At 43.5% G+C, this 25,746-nt stretch overlaps 1 protein-coding gene across 3 annotated transcripts in view; it reads left to right on the forward strand.

The window, feature by feature from the left end:
• The window catches only part of LOC140465004 (androgen-dependent TFPI-regulating protein-like), a 122,484-nt gene that overhangs the window by 26,484 nt on the left and 70,254 nt on the right, over positions 1–25,746 (forward strand). For 2 of the 3 annotated variants that reach the window (XM_072560779.1, XM_072560780.1), the window contains exon 2: positions 12,826–12,942. The exons of the other annotated variant lie outside the window; for it this stretch is intronic. In XM_072560779.1, coding sequence (XP_072416880.1) covers positions 12,826–12,942 — 117 coding nt within the window. The remainder of the gene's footprint in view (positions 1–12,825; positions 12,943–25,746) is intronic. 3 annotated transcript variants of the gene reach the window in all.

Raw genomic sequence — 25,746 nt, forward strand, 5'->3', positions numbered from 1 at the left:
GTGGATCCAGCACCAATCCTTGTGGCACACCACTGATCACAGGCCTCCAGTCTGAAAAGCAACTCTTGACCACTACCCTTTGTCTTCTACCTTTGAGCCAAATGGCTGGTTCTCCCTGTACCCCTTGCTAATCAGTTTACCTTGAGGATCCCTGTTGAATTTCTTAGTGAAGTTTAATTGGGTCACGTCTACTGCTCTTCCTTCATCAATGCTCTTTACTACTTCAAAAAAAAATCAATCAGGTTCGTGAGACATGATTTCCCACGCACGAAGCCATGTTGACTATCCTTAATCAGTCCTTGCCTTTCCAAATACATGTACATCCTGCCCCTCAGATTCCCTCCAACAACTTTCCCACCACTGATGTCAGGCTCACCAGTCTATGGTTCCCTGGCTTTTCCTTACCACCTTTCTTAAATAGTAGCACCATGTTAGCCAACCTCCAGTCTTCCGGCACCTCACCTATGATTATCGATGATACAAATATCTCAGCAACAGGCCCAGTAATCACTTCTCTAGCTTCCCACAGAGTTGTGGGGTACACCTGATCAGGGTCCTCGGGCTTTATCCACCTTTTATGCATTTTAAAACATTTAGCTCCTCCTCCTCTGTAATATGGACATTTTTCAAGATGTCATCATCTATTTGCCCACATTTTATATCTCCCATACCTTTCTTTCATAGTAAAGATTGATGCAAAATATTTGTTCAATATTTCCTCCATCTCCTGCTGTTCGACACAAAGGCTGCCTTGCTGATCTTTGAGGGGCCCTATTATCTCCCTAGTTACCCTTTTGTCCCTAATGTATTTATAAAATCCCTTTCGAGTCTCCTTCACCCTATTTGCCGAAGCTATCTCTTCTACTCTACTAAGGATTCACTCAAGCTCTGTTGTCGATACCTGACATTTGCTTCCTCCTCCTTCTTGATCAAAGCCTCAATTTTTTTACTCATCCAGCATTCCCTATCCCTACCAGCCTTTCCGTTCACCCAAACAGGAACATACTGTCTCTGGATTCTCGTTATCTCATTTTTGAAGGCGTCCCATTTTCTAACTATCCCTTTACCTGCGAACATCTGCCCCCAATCAACTTTTGAAAGTTCTTGCCTAATATCATCAAAACTAACCTTCTTCCAATTTAGAACTTCAATTTTTAGATCTGGTCTATCCTTTTCTATCACTATTTTAAAACTAATAGAATTATGGTCGCTGGTCCAAAGTGCTCCTCAACTGACATCTCAGTCACTTACCCTGCCTGATTTCCCAAGAGTAGGTCAGGTTTTGTACCTCCTCTAGTAGGTATGTCCACATTATGAATCATAAAATTTCCTTGTACACATTTAACAAATCCCTCTCCATCTAAACCCTTTAACAGTATGGCAGTCCCAGTCTATGTTTGGAAAGTTAAAATTCCCCTACCATAACCACTCTATTATTCTTAGAGATAACTGATATCTCCTTACAAATATATTTCTCGATTTCCTGCTCACTACTGTGGGGTCTCTAGTACTAGGAGAAAATGAGGGCTGCAGATGCTGGAGATCAGAGTAAAAACATGTGGTGCTGGAAAACCCAACAGGTCAGGCAGCATCTGGGAAGCAGGAGAATTGACTTTTCGGAGGTAAACCCTTCATCAGGAATGTGGGTGAGGGCGGAGGGAAGGGGGCTGAGCGATAAATAGGAGTGTGGGGTTGAAATATATCTCTGCTGGGGTCCGATTGTAACTGGCAGAGGTGGTGGAGAATGATACAATGCTTACGGAGGTTGGTGAGGTGGAAGGTAAGGACCAGGAGGGTTAGATCCTTGTTGTGGTTGGAGGGGTGGGGTCAAAGGTGGAGGTGCAGGAGCTGGAGGAAATCATTGATTACACGGGAAGGGAAATTGCGGTCCTTGAAATAGGAGGCCATCTGGGATGTCCTGGAGTGGAATTTCTCCTCCTGGGAGCAGATGCAGCAGAGGCACAGGAGTTTGGGAGTTAGGGATAGTTTTTTTTTTAAACAAGAGGGGGTGTTGGGAGGAAGTGTAGTCCAGGTAGCTGTGGGAATTGGTGAGTTTAAAGTAGATGTCTGTGTTGAGTTGGTCTCCGGAAATGGAGACGGAGAAGTCCAGGAAGGGGAGGGAAGTGTCCAAGATGGTCTAGGTGAACTCGATGTCAGGATGGAAGGTGTAACTGAAGTTGATGAACTGTTCAACCTCCTCATGGGAGCTTGAGGTGGCGCTGATACAATCATCAGTGCAGGAAAGAAAAGGTGGGGAATGGTGCCAGTGTGGCTGCAGAAGATGAACTGTACAAAGTATCCAATGAAGAGGCAGGCATAGCTGGCGGCCATGAGGGCCGAGGCTACCACTTCGGTCTTAAGGAAGTAGGAGGATTCAAAGGCAAAGTTGTTGAGGGTGAGGACCAGTTCCACCAATCAACTGCGTGTCAGTGGAGGGATACCGTGCCAATCAAATGAGTCTATGTTACAATCCCAATATGGTGACCATCCCTTTCTTATTTCTCAGTTCCAGCCAAATAACTTCCCTGGATGTATTCCCAGGAATGTCCTCCCTACGTACAGCCATAATGTTATGCCTTATCAAAAATGCCACTCCCCTTCCTTTCTTGCCTCTCTTTTGGTCCTTCCTGTAGCATCTATACCCTAGAACATTAATTTGCCAATCCTGTTCATCCCTGAGCCATGTCTCTATAATTCTATGATACTCCAGTCCTAAGTTCCTAACCATGCCCTGAGTTGTTCTCTGCTTTGTCTCTGCCTGCCCTGACTGTTTGACTTGCTCCTTTTCCCAACTGTACCAGTCTCAGACTGGTCCCTTTCCTCACTATCTCCCTGAGTCCCAACCTTCCACCTTACTAGTTGAAATCCTCCCGAGCAGCTCCAGCAAATTTCCCTGCCAGTATATTAGTCCCCTTCCAATTTAGGTGCAATTCATCCTTCTTGTACAGGTCACATCTACCTTAGAAGAAATTCCAATGAACCAAAAACGTGATTCCTTCTTCAATACACCAGCTCCTCAACCAGGTATTCATCTGCTCTATTCTCATATTCCCACCCTCACTAGCTCGTAGCACCAGGAGTAATCCAGATATTACTACCCTTAAGGACTTCCTTTTTAAATTCCTGCCTAACTTCCTATATTTTCCCTTTGGAATCTCATCCTTTTCCCTTCCTACATCATTCCTACATCATTAGTTCCAATGTATACAATGAGCTTCTGCTGGTCCCTCTCCCCTTTGGCAATATTCTGCAATCTTTCTGAGATATCCTTGATCCTGGCACCTGGGCAGGGATCTGTCAAGAAATATCTTTTCTCATCAAGAGGAGTGGAAATCTGAACTATTCTACACCAAGCAGTTGAAGCTGTGTCAATTGAATCTGTCAAAGTATTTTTTTCATTAAACAGGGAAATGAAAACTAGGTAGACATTATAAAGTTGAGTTATAGATGAGCTATTAAAGACCTATCTTCTCATTCTGCTGTACATTTGGTTGTGGACTGAATGTGAAAAAGGACTGTTTATTTAAAAAAAAATGATTGAAGTAATTGTTACACGTTTTAAAAACAAGGAGCTGAAACGTTTTATAAATGATGTTTAACCTGTTATATTCAAGCATTGGGAGAGGCTGCTTACGGATGGGCTGACACACTGGGATGTACAAAGTGAGATTCGTCAAGAAACAAGCAACTGATTAGTTTCTGGAGTAGTGACCAGTTATTCATTGAAAAAAGCCATTAGATTAAAAAAAAATGATTTGCCCTGAGTAGCTGAACAGCATGTAGGTCTGAACAGTTTTGCCTAAAGTCTTTGGTACTCTGGAAAGGGGGGATGGTGTTTCTCTCCCTACAGTGGCAAATAACTGAAGCTTGAAGAAAGTCACTTAATTTTCCTTACCTTGCTGTAAGCTATTATTTTTATCCAATAAATCAGAGATGTTATAATATGTGAAGCAGTCACACTGTGTCTGCTGCAAGGCCATGGTAAGTACCTAGAGAGGAGAGATTGCAGAACAGCAAGTCCTGGCAAGCGGAAAGAGCATTTTAGTGAACCCTGTGGGACAGGGGTCATTGAACTACATTCCTAGTTTTTCCCTCCAGCCATAGCACCAATGTTTTTTTTTCTGTCTATGTATGCGTAGGGAAGAGTTTCATAATTGGGGGTTGCAGTTGTAACTGGTATAGTTAGTGGTCGGCAGTTCATTATTGTTTACGTGTAGCAAAAGCGTATTTATTTTAATAAATAAAAATTAATGTTAAGAACAGAAATCTGGTCTGTTTTCTGTTCATCTAGATCTTAAACAAATAAATTGGGGAAATGTTACAAACTTTGTAATCTTTAACATTTCATTGCTGCCGGGCAAGAGTTATTGCTGGCTTCCCAGAGAATCTCTCTCTGGGAAGTCACGGAGGAGATTGCAAAGCCTTTGGCTTTGATCTTTGTCATTGTCTACAGGAATAGTGCCAGAAGACTGGAGGATAGCAAATGTTGTTCCCTTGTCCAAGGGGAGTAGAGACAACCCTGGTAATTATAGTCCAGTGAGTCTTAGTTCAGTTGTGGTAAAATGTTGGAAAAGGTTGTAAGAGATAGGATTTATAGTCATCAAGAAAGGAATAAGTTGATTAGGGATGGTCAACAAGGTTTTGTGAAGAGTAGGTCATGCCCCATAAACCTTAATAAGTTCTTTGAGATGGTGACCAAACAGGTGGATGAGGGTAAAGCAGTTGACATGGTATATATGGATTTCAGTAAGGCATTTAATAAGGCTCCCCATGATAGGCTATTGCACAAAATACAGAGGCATGGCATTGATGGTGATTTAGCAGATTGGATCAGAAATTGGCTGGCTGAAAAAGGCAGGGTGGTGGTTGATGGGAAATGTTCATCCTGGAGTTCAGTTATTACTGGTGTACCGCAAGGAACTGTTTTGGGGCCAGTGCTGTTTCACACTTTTGTATGTGACCTGGATGAGGGCATAGAAGGATGGCTTTGTAAATTTGCAGATGACACTAAGGTCAGTGGAGTTGTGAATTGTGCCGAAGGATTTTGCAGGTTACAGAGGGACATAGATAAGCTAAAGAGCTGGGCTGAGAGGTGGTAAATGGAGTTTAATGTGGAAACGTGAGGTGATTCACTTTGGAAGGTGGAACAGGAATGCACAGTACTGGATTAATGGTAAGATTCTTGGTAGTGTCGATGAACAGAGAGATCTGTGTCCATGTACACAGATCCCTGTAAGTTGCCACCCAGATTGATAGGGTTGTTAAGAAGGCATATGGTGGAGGAATTGAGTTTCTGAGCCATGAGGTCATGCTACAGTTGTACAAAACTCTGGTGTGGCCGCACTTGGAGTATTGTATGCAGTTCTCATCACTGCATTACAGGAACAATGTGGAAGCTTTGGAAAGGGTTCAGAGGAGATTAACTAAGACGTTATCTATTGTGGAGGGAAGGTCATACCAGGAAAGGCTGGGGAACTAAGGCTGTTTTCAATAGAAAGAAGGTTGAGAGGTGACTTAATTGAGACATAAGGTAGAGGGTTAGATCAGGTGGACAGTGAGAGCCTTTTTCCTTGGATGGTGATGGCTAGCACAAAGTGACATAGCTTTAAATTGAGGGGTGATAGATATAGGACAGATGTCCGAGGTAGTTTCTTTACTCGGAGAGTAGTAGGGGTGTGGAATGCCCTGCCTGCAACAGTAGTAGAATCGCCAACTTTAAGGGCACTTAAATGATCATTGGATAAACATATGGATGAAAATGGAATAGTGTAGGATAGATAGGCTTCAGATTTGTTCCACAGGTTGGTGCAACATCAAGGGCCGAAGTGCCTGTACTGCACTGTCATGTTTAATGTTCTATTTGTGATAACTCTGGGAATAGCAGTGCTTGACTTCCAAGCGTTACCCCAGTGAGGTGTGACAAGCCACATTTAATTGAATGGTGACATAAGCTATTCCTGATCCCATATTCCTAATTTGTCATTTGATTTTGTTGAGCAAGAATATCATTGTTTCTTTGTTAAATGTTATCTCTTTAGTCTGTCACACTCTTTTCATTTTAGTTACTATAGTAACATGAATCATACCACTGCTCATTATGTTGTAAGGGAAATCTGGTAAATTGCTGTCACTGTTCTCTGTCCAAAGTTAAAAATCACACAACACCAGGTTATAGTCCAACAGGTTTAATTGGAAGCACACTAACTTTTGGAGCAACGCTCCTTCGTCAGGTGATTGTCACCTGATGAAGGAGCGTCACTCTGAAAGCTAGTGCTTCCAATTAAACCTGTTGGACTATAACCTGGTGTTGTGTGATTTTTAACTTTGTACACCCCAGCCCAACACCAGCATCTCCGAATCTCGTTCTCTGTCCAGGTAGAGATCTACAAGACCTGATTGGTGCTGTTGGGGAAAATCACCTGGTGGCCCAATGAGAAAAGACATTTCCTTTAAACTAGATGTAGTTCATTGCATGATAGCAACCAGGTGCAATACTAAGATAGACATTGATAATGAGACAAAGGGAGACCTTCATGTTAGATCTTGTTCCTTCAAGATCCAAAGCTGTTTCTCTTCCCAAATCCATTTGACATTAACATGCTGGGCAATTCTAAAAGCATTCCTCAGCATAATCTTCATACAACAGTTACATTTTTGTGGGAAGCTGAGAGCTACTTTTAACTTTTCTTTTAATTCATGACTTTGATAACACATCTTCAAATGTGTGTCCCAGTACTATATATTAGCCATTGTTGACATGTGAGATTAATCCATATAATTACAACTGACACCCAAATGAATTTGGTGCTACAATTTTTTTCATAGTAATAGAAAACATTGAGCTTGGTCACACTCACAAGAAATGCACACGGTTGGAAATATTTTTAAAGACTTTTTGAAATCAGCTATAAGCCTTTAGGGATAAGAGTGACCTAGTTTTAACTAAAAAAGCCATGCTGTATTTCAATGCAGTCTTTGTTTGTTTGAAGGAGAAGGATCAGTTCAGTCATGTGGTTATTTTTGGTTTTGTGAGCTTGTTGGAAAACGTACATTTTGATTCTCCGAGTTGATGTATCGGTTCTCAGGGTAGGTACCTTTCTAAGCAATGCTGTGAAAAAGTGAGAATGAAATGAAGCAGAAAGCTCGGGTATAATATTAACAGTCCAAACAATTTAATTGTATTCAACATCTTGAGTGCTTGTCACCTATATTCTGTTGCTCACAAGACAAACATGCCACATTAAAATTCCATTTTGCAAGCAATCCTGCCCATTTACACATACAGACATTGTAATGATTTTAAGCAACCTGTTTAACCATGTTATGACACACATGTGAGACAAATAATCTTGAATAGTTGCAGATAATAACTCAGTTTCAATCTGATGCATTCTCTCAACCAATCACCATCAACTTGACACTTTTAAACTTATTTAAACGCTTTGGGGTAAGTGTTCCTTGTGCATTCTCTGTGGCACACCTCAACCAATTGGTGATCTTGCCAATGAAGCAGCACCTGCTCACTTATGAAGCATAAATTATTGTTTCCCCTGAAATGTGGTATTCTTGCATTTATCCTGATGAGTGCAAAATGAAAAGCTTTGACAGCATGTCTCCTTTACCAGCAAAGTCCTGGTTTGGTAACTGTTGTCTTTCCCCCTTCATTTGTTTTGCCCTTCTACTGAGAATTATTTGCTGCCATGTCATTACGGTACCACATATTTTGGACTCCGAAATTCCTCTCCTCCCTCACCAAAAATGAGTTGTTTTCCCTTCCTGCTGAGCAAGATAATGAATCATCCTAGCCTGGGCAGCCTGATGACTCAGTGTGTAGCACTGCTGCCTCACAGCACCAGGAATCTGGGAAGGAAATTTTCCATGTTTATCTTGCCTATATGTGACTCCAGACCTACAGCAATGTGGTTGGCTCTTAAACTCCCTCAGAAATCTCTAGCAAACTCAATGGCAAGCAAAGATGCGAAACTCCTGGCCTACCAGTGATGCCCACATCCCTTAAAGAATAAAATGTATTGAATATACGTGTCGTGGTTTTATAAAGAAGTATAAACCTTAAAACATGCATAGGGCTGGAATGATACAGTTCATTGGATGTGAGAAGGTGGAGGGTGGTGAAGAAGAAAAGGCACCCTGGTCATATGGAGGTTGATGAAGTCCGGCTCAGGAGTCAAAGCTGTCAGCAAGATGGATTCAAGGTGGCACAGTGGTTAGCACTGTTGCCTCACAGCGCCAGAGACCCGGGTTCAATTCCCGCCTCAGGCGACTGACTGTGTGGAGTTTGCACGTTCTCCCCGTGTCTGCGTGGGTTTCCTCCGGGTGCTCCGGTTTCCTCCCACAGTTCAAAGATGTGCAGGTCAGGTGAATTGGCCATGCTAAATTGCCTGTAGTGTTAGGTAAGGGGTAGATGTAGATATAGATGTAGGGGTAGGGGTAGGGGTAGGGGTATGGGTGGGTTACGCTTCGGCGGGGCGGTGTGGCCTTGTTGGGCCGAAGGGCCTGTTTCCACACTGTAAGTAATCTAATCTAATCTAGTCTGCAATATGTGACTCAGCCATGTTTCAGTCTTTGACCAGCAAGATTCCATTCTCTGAAGTTTCTTTGAGCAATTTTATGAAACTATTTCTTGAATTATGGATTGATCTACTCTTAAACCCATTGTTAATGTCTTGTGTAGATCTCTCCAGTGATATCTCTGTCTCACTGGCACCATTCAACACCCATTGTTTCCCTTCATCGCTTCATACTCTCTTCAAAGTTTTTTGGTCCTAAAGAATGGAAGCTCCCATGCCTGGGCTCATGTCAAAATTTACAGTGAACAAGAAGTTTTAGTATGAAAATGAACAACTTAAAGAAACCTCAGTGATTCACCCAAGGCTGTGACTGGTGTGGTGGTCTCTGCTTATGGCAAATTGTTTCAGTGCTCCCTTTGTCTCCTCAGATGAGTGGGAGACAGCCTGATACTTTGTATTTGTGTATGCCAATGAGGGCATCTCCCTCCAGAGGCTGCTTCAGTGACATCAATACAGTGGCTCTCAGTGGCCTGTCATCATGTGCCAGAGCAAAGAAGGCAATTACATTGCTAACGGCACTATAGCCTGTTTCTCTGACCACATTGTCAGCTATTCATTAAATCTGTGATGAAGAAACCTGCTTTGTTGGCTTGGTGAGCTAACCTGCCAACCTTTGCAACAGCATCTTTTGCGTCTCTCTCTCTTGCTCTCCCTCACAGCTTCCAGCAGCGCCTCAAGGTTTGCAGTTGGAAAGAATAGGCTGGCCTTGTCCCACATGTCCATCTTTTGCCTGCTCCTCCTGATGAGTTCCAGATCAGGTGCATCCAAATCCAAAATGGCTGTCAGTGATGGCTGGCAGGATGCCTGAAGTGGGCAGTCCTCATCCCTCCGGCAGATGTCACCATGAAGTGGCTACCAGAACTACCTTCCGGCTAACTCATAGCTGAGAAAATTGAGGGCGATGATACCTGCTTTGTCCATCCACATGTGAGATTGCAATCTGGGAATAGTTCAAAAATGATTAAATTCTTGACTCCAGAGGTAGAATCCTGCATGGATGTTAGATGGAAGCCTTCAGTGCCAGGGAATACAGTTGGGTGAACATACTTTCATCAATATGAACCCTCAATGGTGAGTTGAGAGTGACTGCCCTTGACATCAAGGCGGCAGTTTGACTGAGTCTGGCAACAAGAAGCCCTAGCAAAACTAGAATTGAAGGGAATTGGGGAAACCTTGGCTCTGTTTGGAATCATACCTGGCATAAAGGAAGATAATTGTGGCTGTTGGAGGTCCGTGATCTCAGCTACAGAACATCCCTGTTGGAATTCCTCCATGTAGTGCCTAAGGTCCAACTATCCTCAGCTGCTTCATTTAGGATCTTCTCTCCATCATAAGGTCGGAATTGGGGATGTGTGCTAATTATGCAACGCTCAGCACCATTCATGACCCTTCACATAATGAAGTCCATGTATAAATGCAACAAGACTTGGACAATATCCAGATTTGGGCTGACAAATCGCAAGTAACATTTATGCCACACATCCTGCTAATGACCATCTTCAACAAGAGCGAATCTAACCATCATCCCTTTGCATTAATGGCATTATTTTCACTGATTTCCCCCATTATCAACATCCTAAGGGTTACCATTGACCAGAAACAGAACTGGATCTGCCAGCTGGATCTGTGATAACAAGAGCAAGTCAGAGGCTAAGAATCCTATACCATAGCTCCTGCCCGCCGAAAGCCTGTCTACCATCTACAAATCACAAGTGAGGAGTGAATTACCTGGATGGATGCAAACAACACTTGAAGCTTGACATCATCCAGGCCAAAGCAGCCTGGTTGATTGGAATGGCATCCACAAACATTCACCCCCTCCCACCATTGCTGCACAGTAGCAGCAATAGGTAAAATCCAAAAGATGCACTGCAAAAATTCAACAAGGGTCTGAAAACAGCACCCTCCAAATCCATAGACCATTATCATGAAACATAAAGTCAGAGACATGGGAACACCAACCCCTTGTAAATTCTGCCCTGGTGAGATGGGAACCCATGTGCCCAAAATATTTTGTTAAGTTCTGGATTGCTAGACATTACCACTATGCCACCAGCTCCCTAACATACAGGTCATTCATAAACATTGAAAAATATGACTTTTCTAGAACAGTACTACAAACCAAACCCTATCTTAAAAGCCTTTGCGCTGTTATTGAGCCATTAAGCCACTATTGCCCTAAATCCACAGAGTTCTATCTTTTTAACAAGTCTTCTGTGTAGCCAATACAGGCAGAAAGCACTGCAGGGGTTGAATTGCGAATACAATTGGTAGTGAGTTTGCCTTTGTTAGCCAGCTCACTCCACAACCATTCAGTAGTCATCGGGCCATAAATGTGACTGACTCAGGACTTCAGACCCTCATTTGAGAATTTCTGGCTATTCAAATAGTTTACGACTCCCTTTTCCAGCAATACCACCAGATGTGATGGACCTACAGATCTGTGAGTTGCCATCGATCAGTACAAAGTTAAGCCTGGGGTGTGGCTAGGGCCAGATTGGCAGACCTTCGTGAGCAGGTCGAAACCTTGCCTTGGGGAGGGGAGAATGAATTGGTTGCAACAGACACTGAGTCTGAATAGAAGGTATCCTCCCTTGTTCTGCCAGGTTTCACCTACACAGGCAAAATCTCAGCAGTGACCAAAGGAAGCCCTAAACTTCCCATTAATGACTCATAGCTGAATGAACCACCAAATGTGTCTTTGTTGTCCGTTGAATGGCGGTAGGCTGGGTGGTTGGTGAACATGGTGCCATAGTCTTGGCATCCAATTTTATGGCCTCCATGCCTGATATGGGGTCTGTAACATTCCAGGCCAGATACTGTAAATCTGAATTACTCAGAACCCGTAATGTTTCAGGTCAATGATGACCCTTCATTAGAATGCACTTAGTCAAAGGCTCTCCGAAATTATACATCTACAGTATTTATTGAACTACTTTGACTAATACTCTGAAGTCACTGATGTATAACATCAATTCGCTGAGACCCAATTTACTCTGAGCAAATTCCTGCTATTTCTTTTTGATCAACTCAATCTTCTCCAAATGAAAGTTTATTTTGCATCTTTATGTTTTCTAATATTGCCCCAACACAGACGTTAGCATGGTTGAATGGTACCTTTCTTGATTTACCCCTCGCTTTTGTGAATAGTCTTAGTGTTAGCAGGCCTCTACTTCTCTGACTATATTCTGTACATAGTGAGGATTGAAAGATTGTGATCAATGTCTCTGTTATTTCTAACTCTGCATCTTTACATTATTTTGGATGCATTCTATCTGAAGCAGATGGTTTCCCTTTTAAGTCCCTCTAATATGTCTTCCATATTTGTTGAGATTTTCTCTAGAATCTCCTTCCTTTTTGTTTTAGTATAATCTTACCACACCCTTCCTTACTCTAACAATGTAAGAGTAGGAGATGAAAAAGACCCTGGAATGTTTTGAACTTGCTCTGCCATCTAATGAGATTATAGCTGTTCCTTGACCTCAAATTCATTTCCCACCTAATTCTTGATTCCCTTAGAGTTCATGCAAACGCTTTTCAACTGACCTATCTTTCTTGTCACTCAAACTTTTTTCTAGTCCTTACTTCATCAACCTCTTCCCTTCCCTTCCAATTCCCATGTTATCTACCTTCTTGTTACCCCCTTTCTCGGCTCCTCTCTTTCTCTCATCCTCTCTCTCCCATATCCCCAGCTTCACTCACCAAACCTTTTTTTTGTTCCCCAACCTTTCTACTTCCCATCTTCCTCTTCTGCTCTGCTTCCCATACAGTTAGTCTGAAAGCCTCGGTCTCCACACCTTGTATGGAACATCAGGAGAGATTACATAAGTGGGCGGCACGGTGGCACAGTGGTTAGCACTGCTGCCTCACAGCGCCAGAGACCCGGGTTCAATTCCCACCTCAGGCGACTGACTGTATGTTTGCATGTTCTCCCTGTGTCTGCGTGGGTTTCCTCCGGGTGCTCCGGTTTCCTCCCACAGTCCAAAGATGTGCAGGTCAGGTGAATTGGCCATGCTAAGTTGCCTGTAGTGTTGGGTAAGGGGTAAATGTAGGGGTATGGATGGGTTGCGCTTCAGCGGGTTGGTGTGGACTTGTTGGGCCGAAGGGCCTGTTTCCACACTGTAATGTAATGTAATCTAATAACTAACTGGATAAAGTGGGTCTTGGGAGCCTGCACTGTACCTTGGCAACAATGCTGTTTATGTACTGCACTTAAATTTTCTGATTATTTTTCTAGTTTCTGCAGACATTTTTCAATGGGTTGAGTATCCTGGTAGATATATTGGGACCTGTGATGTGGATTCGGTCACTAAGGGATCTCTTTTTCTCAGTCCTGGCGTTTCCTGTTGGCACTGTAAGTAGAAATTATACTAATTGTTCTGGAAATCTATATATTTTGCAAGAAACCAGAAACAAAAGTGTTTTTTTAATGTTAATCTACTGCACTTTGAAATCCAAAGTCTGGAAACATGTGTTTCCCAGATTTTAGTGAGTTAGGAGGTAATGTAATTCCTCTCACTTACTCTTTATTACCGGTATACAATTGGCTGGCTAGTTCAGTTTTTGGTCAATGGTAACCTTCAGGATGTTGAGATTCAGCAATTGTCATTTCATTGATCATCAAGGGGCAATGGTTGGATTCGCTTTTACTAGAACAGATCATTGCCTAACACATATATAGCACAAATGTTACTTGCCTGGGTACTGTTCAGATCTTGTTGCATATAGATACAGACATCTTCCATATCTGAGGAGCTGTGACTAGTGTTGAGCATTGTGCAATCATCAGCAAGCACCTCAACTTATGACCTTTTGTTGAAGGTTTCATTGATGGCCAGGCCAATGACAATACTCTGACAAATTGCTGCAGTGTTGTTCTGGGCCTGAGAGGATTGAGCTACAGTCATCCTCTGCTCTAAACCACAAAGGGTTTACCCCTAATTTCTATTGACTTCAGTTTCTCTGAGGCTTCTTGATTACACGCTTTGTCAAATGCTGTCCCAATGTCAAGGGCAGTTATTCTTGCCTCTCTGCTTCAGCTGTTTCTGTCCATGTTTGGACCAAGTCTGGAATTTGGTCAGGAACTGAATGGCCATAGTGGAACCCAAACAGATACGTGTATAGATTATTCCTTTGTAAAAGCCACTTCATAACACTGTTGATGACCTCTTCCACCACTTTGTTGATGATTTAGAGTAGACTCATAGGTGGTAACTTGTCAATTGAGATTTGTTCTGCTTGTTGTGGATAAGTCAATCCTGGGCAATTTTTCATATAACTAGGCAGACACCATTGTTGAATCTGGAACAGCTTTTTCAGGGACATAACTGGTTCTTCAGTACTCTTGCTGGAATGTGGTCAAATCTCCTAGTCTTTACAGTATCCAGTGCCTTTAGTCATGTTTTGGTGTCACTTAGGGTGAATTTAAATTGTTTAAAACTAGTGTCCCTGCTGCTGGGAACCTCAGGAAGAACCTGAGATGAATCATTCACTTGACGCTTCTGACTGAGGATTGAAGCAAATTCTTCAACCTTGCTATTGGTTCTGAAGAAAGGTCACTGGACTTGAGATATTAACTGGTTTTACTGCATAGATGCTGCCAGGCCTGCTGAGATTCTCCAACACTTTCTCTTTGTGTGTGTTTCAAAAAGCTTTGGTTCTGGAAACACATGTAGGACAGTAGGCATCTTCCATTCGAGGCATTGTATTCTGAACTGGAGGGGAAATAGTGGATAGTAGAGAAGCACAGAGCCATAGAAATGAAACAGCACCATAAGGGATCACTCAGTCCATCTTGTCCATGAGGTAAAAACAATGACTGCAGATGCTGGAAAGCAAATACTGGATTAGTGGTGCTGGAAGAGCACAGCAGATCAGGCAGCATCCAATGAGCAGCGAAATCGACGTTTCGGGCAAAAGCCCTTCATCAGGAATCATCTTGTCCATGCCAACCCAAAGACACCCATGCCATCTTCCTGCGCATGTGTGATAGCCATGCAGCTTACAGCATTTAAGGTGTTGATCCAGGTACACTTTGGAAGAGGTTTAGGTCTCTGCCACCACCACCTACTCAGCCAGCAAATTCCAGATATCCACCATCCTATACGTAAAAATGTTTTTCCTCCCATACCCTCTAATCCTTCTGCCACTTAACTTGAATTTACGATTCCTAGTTTTTGAACTTTCAGCCAAGGGAAAAAGGTTCCCCCTGTCTACCCCTCATAATTTTGTATACTTCAATCATGTCACCTCTTAGCCTTCTCTGTATTCCAAGATAAACAACCCCAACTTCTCCTCATGGCTACAATTCTCTAGCCCTGACAACATTCTAACAAATCTCCAGAGCAATGTCCTCCTTCCTGCAGCGTGGTGACCAGAACTGCACACAATATTCAAGTTGTGGCCTTACCAGTGCCTTATACAAATTCAGGTCATGCTATGGTACGATTTGAACCCACAATTAGCTTGGAGATGTGGACTACTAATCTCGTGACATGACCACTGTGCCATCATCTCCCCAGTCAATGTCTGAAAGAATGCATTGTTGTTAGTTGTTTTTAATTTCACCTCCACCATATTATTTTGAGTGTGAATTTCCCAGGGCTGTAATAAATCAGATTTTTTTAAAATCAACAATATCGCACAGTTACTTATTAGGCTGGCTTTAATTCATATTTTATTTAATTCTTGAATGTTGAATCATTGTCCTCAAAGCATTAACTTGAGTGTTGGATTACTGGTTCTTTGACATTACCATTATACTGCCAGATCCTTTTAACCTATGTTCCAAATACTATGACTATCTTCCTTTGTGTGTGGGTGGGTGTCTCTCTTCAGAAATATTTTTCTGTACCTTTGACAGAGGCAGAAGAGGAACAGGAGACAAAAGTTGTTAAATCATGGAGACAGAGGAAAAAGATGTAAAACTGGTGTAGATTTAAGATGTGAAAGGGAGAGGACTGTGTTTTGCTACTAAGTGCCAAGTGCAGAAGATACAAAGAGGACATGGCAGTGGGGACAGCTGGGGTGGGGAGAGGGCATGAAAAAACGGAAAGAAAATTGAGAACTGACATACTGCATCAGTTTGTGCAGTTATTGAGACCACAAGGCTGGAAAGTGCAGAAAATGAGTCACTGTTCCCTGAGGTAAAAACAATGACTGCAGATGCTGGAAAGCAAATACTGGATTAGTGGTGCTGGAAGAGCAGAGCAGTTCAGGCATTCCCTGAGCTTGCCTTTTGCTTCCCTGGGACATTGCAGCATACCCAGGACAGAAATGTCAGCATGAGAGCTGGGTGGTTTATTGAAATGGAAATGGCTGGGAGGTTGGATCCATTTCCACAGACAGCAGAAGTATTCCTCAAACTATCATTCAATCTGCATTTGATTTCGCTGATTATATAAAGGAGAGTGCATTGTGATCAAGGTAAGAGTGATCAACGTAAGACAGAGGGAATGGTCCCTGTGGAATGCTGACAAAAAAAAGAGTGGGAAAGATGTGTTTGGTGGTGGCATTCTGCTGGAAGTGGCAAGGATGATCCTCTGAATGCCAAGACTGGTGGAGTGGAAAGTAAGGACAAATAAAACCCTGTAGTTCTGGAAAGAGGTTGAAGGGGGAAGGGAAGAAGTGGAGAAGGTGGGTCGGACATGGCTGAAGGCCCTGTCAACTGCAATTTGGGGAATCGTTGGTTGTGGAAGAAGACAGTTATGTCAGAGGCAACCTAGTAGAAGGTGGCATTATCAGAATAGATGTGATGGAAATGGAGAAACTGGGAAAATGGAATGGCATCCTTGCAGGAAGCAAGGTGTAAAGAAATGTAATTGCTGTATCTATGGAAGCCAATGGGCTTGTAATGGATATTATTAGACAGTCCATCCTCAGAAACAGAAACAATGAAGTCATGGAACAGAAGGGAAGAGTTAGATGGAAAGAAAAGAAAGATTCAAAGAATCTTTCCAAAGAAAAGAGAGATTATCTGATGGGGGGAATAGACAGCCATGGCTGACAAAGAAAGTCAGGAGATGTATGATAGAAAAAGAGAGTCTATAAAGTGGCTAAGAGCTGAAATCAGAAGATTGGGAAGACTACAAAAACAAACAGGATAACAAAGAGAGAAATAAGGAAGGATAGAATCCAATATGAAGGTAAGCTAGCTAGTAATATTAGAAATGATAGTAAAAGTTTCTTTCAATACATAGGAAACATATGAGAGGCAAAAGTAGAAATTGGGCCACTCCAAACTGATGCAGGAAGGCTAGTGTTGGGAGACAAGGAATTAGCTGAAGAACTTCGTGTCAGTCTTCACAGTGGAAGACATGAGTAATATCCCCACAATTAAGGAGAGTCAAGAGTTGAGTATGGTAGCCATTACAAAAGAGGAAGTGCTAGAAAAGCAAAAAGGTCTAAAAATTGATAAATCTCCTGGCCCCAATGGGCTACAGGGAGAAAGTGAGGACTGCAGATGCTGGAGATCAGAGCTGAAAAATGTGTTGCTGGAAAAGCACAGCAGGTCAGGCAACATCCCGAAGAAGGGCTTATGCCCAAAACGTCGATTCTCATGCTCCTTGGATGCTGCCTGACCTGCTGCGCTTTTCCAGCAACACATTTTTCAGCTCCAATGGGCTACATCCGAGAGTTCTGATGGAAGTGACTGAGGAAATAGCGGAGGTGTTGGTTGTAATCTTTCAAATATCACTGGAGTCAGGGAAAGTCCCAGATGATTGGAAATCACTGTTATAACCCCCTTGTTCAAGAAAGGATCAAGAATAAAAGATGGAAAATTATAGGCCGATTAGCCTAATCTCGGTTGTAGGTAAAATTCTAGAATCCATCGTTAAGGATGAGATTTCTAAATTCTTGAAAGTACAGGGTCGGATTAGAACATGTCAGCATGGATTTAGTGAGGGGAGGTAGTGCCTGACAAATCTGTTAGAATTCTTTGAAGAGGTAGCAAGTAGGTTAGACCAGAGAAACCCAGTGGGTGTTATCTACCTAGACTTCCAAAGGCCTTTGATAAGATGCCTCACAGGAGGCTGCTGAGTAAAGTGAGGGCCCATGGTGTTCGAGGTGAGCTACCTGCATGGATTAAGGATTAGCTGTCTGACGGAAGGCAGAAGTTGGGATAAAAAGTTCCATTTCAGAATGGCAGCTAGTGAAAAGTGGTGTCCTGCAGGATTCGGTGTTGGGGCCGCATATGTTCACTTTATATATTAATGATCTGGATGAAGGGACTGGGGGCATTCTGAGGGCAGTCCAAAGCTGTGCAGGTCAGGTGAATTGGCCGCATTAAATTGCCCATAGTGTTAGGTGCATTAGTTAGAGGGAAATGGGTCGGTGTGGACTTGGTGGGCCGAAGGGCCTATTTCTAATCTAATTCTGGCGATGTTCGCCGATGATATGATGTTGAGTGGTCAGGCAGGTAATTCTGAGGAGGTGGGAAAGCTGCAGAAAAATTTAGACAGTTTAGATAGTGTTCAAGAAATGGCTGATGAATTTCAATGTGAGCAAATGCGAGGTTTGTACTTCGGAAAAAAGAATACAGGGATGAGCTATTTTCTAAACAGTGAGAAAATTCATAAAGCCAAAATACAAAGGGATCTCAGAGTGCTAGACCAGGATTCTCTAAAGGTTGACTTGCAGGTTGAGTCGGTGATTAAGAAAGCAGATGTAATGCTGTCATTTATCTCAAGAGGGTTGGAATATAAAAGCAGCGATATGCTACTGAGACTTTATAAAGCTCTAGTTAGGCCCCATTTAGAGTACGGTGTCCAGTCTTGGGCCGCACACCTCAGGAAGGACATACTGGCACTGGAGCGTGTCCAGTGGAGATTCACACGAATGATTCCTGGAATGGTAGGCTTAACATCTGATGATCAGCTGAGGATCCTGGGATTGTATTCATTAGAGTATAAAAGGTTGAGGGGAGATCTAATAGAAACTTTGGTCTTATTGTCTTAAATATAGGCTGAATGAAGGTGAGAGAAGGATAGCAATTGGAAACAAAACTGATGAATTTTTACAACTTCAGACAACAGCAGGAACAAACACTGAAGACCTTGTTGATGTACTAGAGAAAGGGTTGTGCACGGGGTCCAGAGTAGGACTAGAACAAGAATAGTTTCACAGTGGCAGGCATAGCTGGGATCCAGGTAGGTACACATGGTCACACCTTTGATTGGGAAAAAATGAGATGGATTAAAGGAGACGTTGATCAACAATCTGAATTGAGGTATTGAATTCAATAACCACAGAAACTGAACCAAAAACAGAAATTGCTACAGAACCTCAGCAGGTTTGGCAACATCTGTAAAAAGAAAACAAAGTCAATGTTTCAGGTCCAGGAACAATTCTTTAGAACTGATTGTAGCTAGAAAAGTGTGGTATATATACCGAAGATGGGTTGGGAGGATGAGAGAGGAGTAAATGCTAAGTGGAGATGGAGCCTACAGAGAGCGAACAATTAGGCAGACAAAATAACGAATAATGGGGAGGCGAGAAGGAAAAGCTACTATAAGGACCATTGGTGGGTGGAAATGGGTTGGCTGAGATGAAGGCAGCCTATATGATATCAAAACCTGGGAGGTGGGGTGGGTCAAGGACATGAAGCAAGGTTATCGGCCCTAACCTTGATACCTAAAGGCTGCAAGGTCTCCAAGCAGAATATGAGAGGCAGTTGTTCCAGCTTGCACTGAGCCTCACTGGAGCATTGCAGCAGACGTGAGGCAGACATATTAGCCAGAGAACATAGTGGTGCGCTGAAATGGTAGGCAACGTGTCATTTTTGCAGACAGAATGTAGCCATTGTGCAAAACAATCACCCAGTCTATGTTTTGTCTCTCTAATGCAGAGGAGACAATGCAGAGGAACCAGTAAGGCATTCACAAGGTTCCTCATGGGAGACTGGTTAGCAAGGTTCGATCTCATGAAATACAGGGAGATCTAGCCATTTGGATACAGAACTGGCTCAAAGGTAGAAGACTGGCTTAAAGGTGGTGGTGGGGGGTTATTTTTCAGACTGGAGGCTTGTGACGAGTGGAATACCACAAGGATCCGTGTTGGGTCCATTGCTTTTCTTCATTTATATAAATGATTTGGATGCGAGCATATGAGGGCAAGTTAGTAAGTTTGCAGATGACACCAAAGTTGGAGGTGTAGTGGACAGCGAAGAGAGTTACCTCAGATTACAATGGGATCTTGATGAGATGGACCAATGGGCTGGGGAGTGGCAGATGTAGTTTAATTTAGACAGGCAGCACAGTGGCTCAATGATTAGCACTGGTGTCTCACAGCACCAGGGTCCCAGGTTCAATTCCAGCCTCAGGTGACTGTGGAGTTTGCACATTCTCCCCATGTCTGCATGGATTTCCTCCGGGTACTCCGGTTTCCTCCCACAGTCCAAAGATGTGCAGGTTAGGTGAATTGGCCATGCTAAATTGCCTGTAGTGTTAGGTGCATTAGGTAGAGGGAAATGGGTCTGGGTGGGTTACTCTTCGGAGGGTCAGTGTGGACTGGTTGGGCCGAAGGGCCTGTTTCCACACTGTAGGGAATCTAAATCTAAATCTAGATAAATGTGAGGTGTTGCATTTTGGGAAAGCAAGTCAGAGCAGGACTTATACACTTAATGGTAAGGTCTTGGGGAGTGTTGCTGAACAAAGAGACCTTGGAGTGCAGGTTCATAGCTCCTTGAAAGTGGAGTCACAGGTGGATAGGATAGTGAAGAAGTCATTTGGTATGATTATCTTTATTGGTCAGAGTATTGAGTACAGGAATTGGGAGGACAATTTGTGGTTGTACAGGACATTGGTGCAGCCACTGTTGGAATATTGTGTGCAATTCTGGTCTCCCTCCTATTGAAAAGATATTGTGAAACTTGAAAAGGTTCAGAAAAGATTGGCAAGGATGTTGCCAGGGTTGGAGGATTTGAGCTATTGGGAGAGGCTAAATCGGCTGAGGCTGTTTTCCCTGGAGCATCAGTGGCTGAGGGGTGACCTTATAGAGGTTTATAAAATGGTGAGGGGCTTGGATAGGGTAAATAGATAAAATATTTTCCCTGGGGTGGGGGAGTCCAGAACTAGAGAGCATACATTTAGGGTGAGAGAGGAAAGATTTAAAAAGAGGGACCTAAAAGGCCACTTTTTCACAGAGGATGCTGTGTGTATGAAATGACCTGCTAGAAGAAGTGGTGGAGGCTGGTACAATTGCAGCATTTAAAAGGCAGATGGATGGGTATATGAATAGGAAGGGTTTGGAGGGATATGGGCCAGATGCTGGCAGGTGGGACAAGATTTAGGTTAGGATATCTGGTTGGCATGGACGGGTTGGACCGAAGGGTCTGTTTCCATGCTGTACGTCTGTCTCTGAGACCCATTGTGAGCAGTGAATGCAGTACATTAGATTGAGTGAAGAGCAGATAAATCGCTGCTCCACCTGGAAAGGTATGTCTGGGGTCTTGGATAATGGGGAGGAAGGAAGTAAAGGGACACGTGTTACATATTCTGTGATTGCATGTGAAGGTGCCATGGGGTTTTAGGAGATGTTGGGATTGGAGGAGGAGTGGGCTTGGATGTCCCAGAGGGAACGGTCCCAGCTGCAAGTTCACAAGAGAGGAGAGGGGAATATATGTCTGATAGTGGCATTCCACAGGAGGTAGCAGAATTGACAGCTTCTAATCCTTTGGATATGAATGCTGTTGGGATAGTTAGTGAGGACCTGGGGGACCCTATAACTATAGTAGGATGGAAGAGAAGAGGTGAGCGCAGAAGTGCGGGAATTGGATCAAGCTCGGCTGAGGGCCCTGTCAACCATGGTGGGGAATGCTTGTATCAGGAGAAAAGTGAATATTTCTGGGGCTTTCCTGCAGATGATGACATTGTCAGAACAGATGCAATGGAGACAGAGACACAGGAAGAACAGAATGGAGTCAATACAGGAAGCAGAGTGTGAGAATGTATAGTCAAGATAATTCTAGGAATCGATGGGTTTGTGGTCAATGTCCATGGCCAGACTATCCCCTGCCCCCCAACCTCCCAGAAATGGATGCAGCGGCTGAGGAAAGTGAGACAGGAATCAGAAATGGAACAGGTGAAGATGAAAGCAGGTTGGAAATTGTAAGCAAAATTGATTTTTTTTTTCAATTCTGGACAAGAGAGGAAGTCAATACTGATAATATCATCGATGTATTGGAGAAAGAGTTGTGGAGTGGAACTCCAAGAGGTTTGGAACAAGGAATGTTCTACATAATCACAATTAGTTAATTTTACATCTGAAAGAATATGCTGCTGTTAGTTGTTCTGTTGCCTACATGCTATTACCTCGGGTGTCGGAGTCTCCATTTGCCGAGGGGTGTGAGGGAGGAGCAAAGGACTGCTGGGAAGGTGAGTAAAATACTTTTTGTTTTGAACAGAACAGCGAGGAGAAAGGGCGGAGAGAAACGAGCGCTGTCTGGAAGTTTTTAAGTGGGTGAGATCTAAACCTGAGGCCCTACACGATAGGACCTTCCTCCCGCCCACCTCCTCTAATCTTGCTAAGAGTCTGTAAACTCGGTAAGTTTTCAGGTTTTATCTTTTATTTCTTTTCTTCACTTCCTTTGTTTAGTCCTGTGCGGGCTTTCAGCGTAGCAGGACATGGATATTAGGGCAGTTGCATGTTCCTCCTGCAGAATGTGGAAGGTGAGAGACACTTCGCATGTCTCTGCCGACTACATCTGCGGGAAGTGCACCCAACTCCAGCTCCTTGAAAACTGAGTTAGGGAACTGGAGCTGAAGCTGGGTGAACTACGGATCATCCGGGAGGCTGAGGGAGAAATCGAGAGGATGTACAGGGAGGTCGTCACTCCTTAGACACAGGACAAGGACAGCTGGGTTACAGTCAGAAATAAGATGATGAACTTAGAGCATGGATCAGTACTTGGGGCTATGATGTTGTGGCCATAACGGAGGCATGGGTTTCACTGGAGCAGGAATGGGTGTTTGATGTACCAGGGTTTAGATAGTTTAGAAAGAACAGGGAGGATGGAAAAAGAGCAGATGATGTAGCATTGTTAATCAGTGCATCACAGCTACAGAAACGAAGGTTTGCCTACTGAGTCAGTGTGGGTGGAAGTTAGGAACAGCAAGAGAACAGCCACCTCATTGGGCATTTTCTACAGACCCCCTAATAGCAGTAGAGAGATTGAAGAACTCAAAGGTGGGCAGATTTTGGAAAAATGCAGATGTAGAAAGGTTGTTGTTATGGGTGATTTCAACTTTCCCAATATCAGGTTGACAACCACCTGATGAAGGAGCAGCACTCTGAAAGCTAGTGCTTCCAATTAATCCTGTTGGACTATAATCTGGTTTGTGTGATTTTTAACATTTACCATAGCCTTGGAGAGGGAAAGGAGCATTTACTGAGGGAAGATATTTAATTGGGGAAAAGGAAATTATGACACTATCAGACAGGAGTTGAGAAGTACAGATTAGGAGCAATTGTTCCACAGAAAGGGCACAGCAGACATGTGGAGACTATTTATTTAAGAAGCAGTTGTTGCCAGTGATGCACGAATTTGTTCCTCTGAGACAGATAAGAAGGGCTATGATGAAGGAACCTTGGATGACGAGAACAGAGGAGCTTCTCATCAAAAGGAAGAAGGCAGCTTACGTAAGGTGAAGGAAGCAAGGATCTAGCACAGCTTTAGAGGATTACAGGCTTGCTAGAAAGGAGCTCAGAAATGGACTGAGGAGAGCCAGGTGGGGGCACGAAAAAGGCTTGGCAAGAAGGATTAGCGAGAACCGATAGGCATTTTACTCATACGTGAGGAATAAAAGAATGATCGGGGAAGAGGTAGGGCCAGTCAGGGATAGCATAGGGAACTTGTGCGTGGAGTCTGAGCAGAAAGGGGAAGCCCTAAATGAGTTTTTTGCTTCAGTTTTCACTCAGGAAAGGGACCTTGTTGTGAATGAAAACTTTGAGGAGCTGGGATATAGATTTGACCAGATCAAGATTGATGAAGTTGATGTGCTGGTAATTTTGGCAAATATTAAGATTGATAAGTCCCCAGGGCCAGACCAGATTTATCCTAGGTTGCTCTGGGAAGCGAGAAAGGAGGTTGCTAAGCCATTGGCGAAGATCTTTGCCTCCTCACTCTCCATAGGAGTCATACCAGAGGATTGGAATGAGGTGAATGTTGTTCCTCTTTTCAAGAAGGATAATAGGGAAGTCCCTGGCAATTACAGACCAGTCAGTCTTACGTCTGTGGTCAGCAAGGCTTTGGAAAGAATTCAGAGGGATAGGATTCATGACCATTTGGAAAAGCATAGCATGATTAAAGGCAGTCAGCATGGCTTTGAGGGGCAGGTCATGCTTCACAAATCTTATTGAGTTCTTTGAGGAGGTGACAAGACAGATCGTTGAAGGTTAGGCGGTGGATGCGGTGTATGTGGACTTCAGCAAGGCATTTGATAAGGTACCCCATGATAGGCCCATTCATAAAGCCAGGAAGTATGGAATACAGGGAGAGTTGGCTATCTGGATTCAGAATTGGTTGGCTGACAGAAGGCAGAGACTGGTTGTAGATGGAAAGTATTCTGCCTGGAGGTCAGTGTTGAATGGGTGTTGATTGGAGTGCTACAAGGATCGATGCTGGGTCCTCTACTGTTTGTCATTTACATAAATGATTTGGATGCAAGCATAAGAGGTACAGTTAGTAAGTTTGCAGATGACACCAAAATTGGAGGTGTAGTGGACAGTGAAGAAGGTTACAACAGGATCTTGATCAGATGGGCCAATGGGCCGAGAAGTGGCAGATGGAGTTTAATTCAGATAACTGCGAGGCGCTGCATTTTGGGAAAGCAAATCCTAACAGGACTTATACACCTTAATGGTAAGGTCCTAGAGAGTGTTGCTGAACAGAGACCTTGGAGTGCAGGTTCAGAGCTACTTGAAAGTGGAGTCGCAGGTAGATAGGATAGTGAAGAAGGCGTTTGGTATGCTTTCTTTTATTGGTCAGAGTATTGAGTACAGGAGTTGGGAGGTCATTTTGCGGTTGTACAGGACATTGGTTAAGGCACTGTTGGAATATTGCGTGCAATTCTGGTCTCCTTCCTATCGGAAAGATGTTGTGAAACTTGAAAGGGTTCAGAAAAGACTTTCAAAGATGTTGCCAGGGTTGGAGGATTTGAGCTATAGGGAGAGGCTGAAGAGGCTGGGGCTGTTTTCCCTGGAGCGTCGGAGGCTGAGGGGGTGACCTTATAGAGGTTTATAAAATCATGAGGGGCATGGATAGGATAGGGAGTCCAGAATGAGAGGGCATAAGTTTAGGGTGAGAGGGGAAAAATGTAAGAGACCTACGGGGCAACGTTTTCACACAGGGTGGTATGTGTATGGAATGAGCTGCCAGAGGCAGTGGTGGAGGCTGGTACAATTGCAACATTTAAAAGGCATCTGGATGGGTATATGAATAGGAAGGGTTTGGAGGGATATGGGTCAGGTGCTGGTGGTGGGACTAGATTGGGTTGTGATATCTGGTTGGCATGGACGGGTTGGACAAAGGGTTCTGTTTCTATGCTGTACATTTCTATGACTCTGTGGCTCTGTCTTGGGCCCCTGCTCTTTGTATTTTCTTTAAATGACTCGAATGAGGAGATTGAGGGGTGGGTTAGTAAATTTGCAGATGACATAAAGGTTGGAGCTGCCGTTGATAAGCTTTTGCAGGCTGCAGCACAACATAGACAGGATGCAGAGCTGGGCTGAGAAATGGCAGGTGGAGTTCAACCTGGATAAATACGAAGTGGTGCATTTTGGAAGGTTGAACTCGAATGCTGAATATAGAATTAAAGACAGGTTTCTTGGCAGTGTGGAGGAACAGAGGGATCTGGGTGTGCAAGGTCATACATCCCTCAAAGTGGATAGGGTTGTTAAGAAAGCATATAGGGTTTTGGTTTTCATTAACAGGGGGATAGAGTTTAAGAGCTGTGGGGTTTTGCTGCTGCTCTACAAGTCCCTGGTGAGACCACACTTGGAATATTGTGTCCAGTTCTGGTTGCCCTACTATAGAAAAGATACAGAGGCTTTGGAGACAGTGCAGAGAAGGTGTACCAGGATGCTGCCTGGACTGGAGGGCTTGCCTTATGAAAAGAGGTTGACTAAGATCGGATGTTTCTCTCTGGAGAGACCGAGGAAG

Source organism: Chiloscyllium punctatum, chromosome 41, assembly GCF_047496795.1.
Source record: "Chiloscyllium punctatum isolate Juve2018m chromosome 41, sChiPun1.3, whole genome shotgun sequence".
Lineage (NCBI taxonomy): Eukaryota > Metazoa > Chordata > Chondrichthyes > Orectolobiformes > Hemiscylliidae > Chiloscyllium > Chiloscyllium punctatum.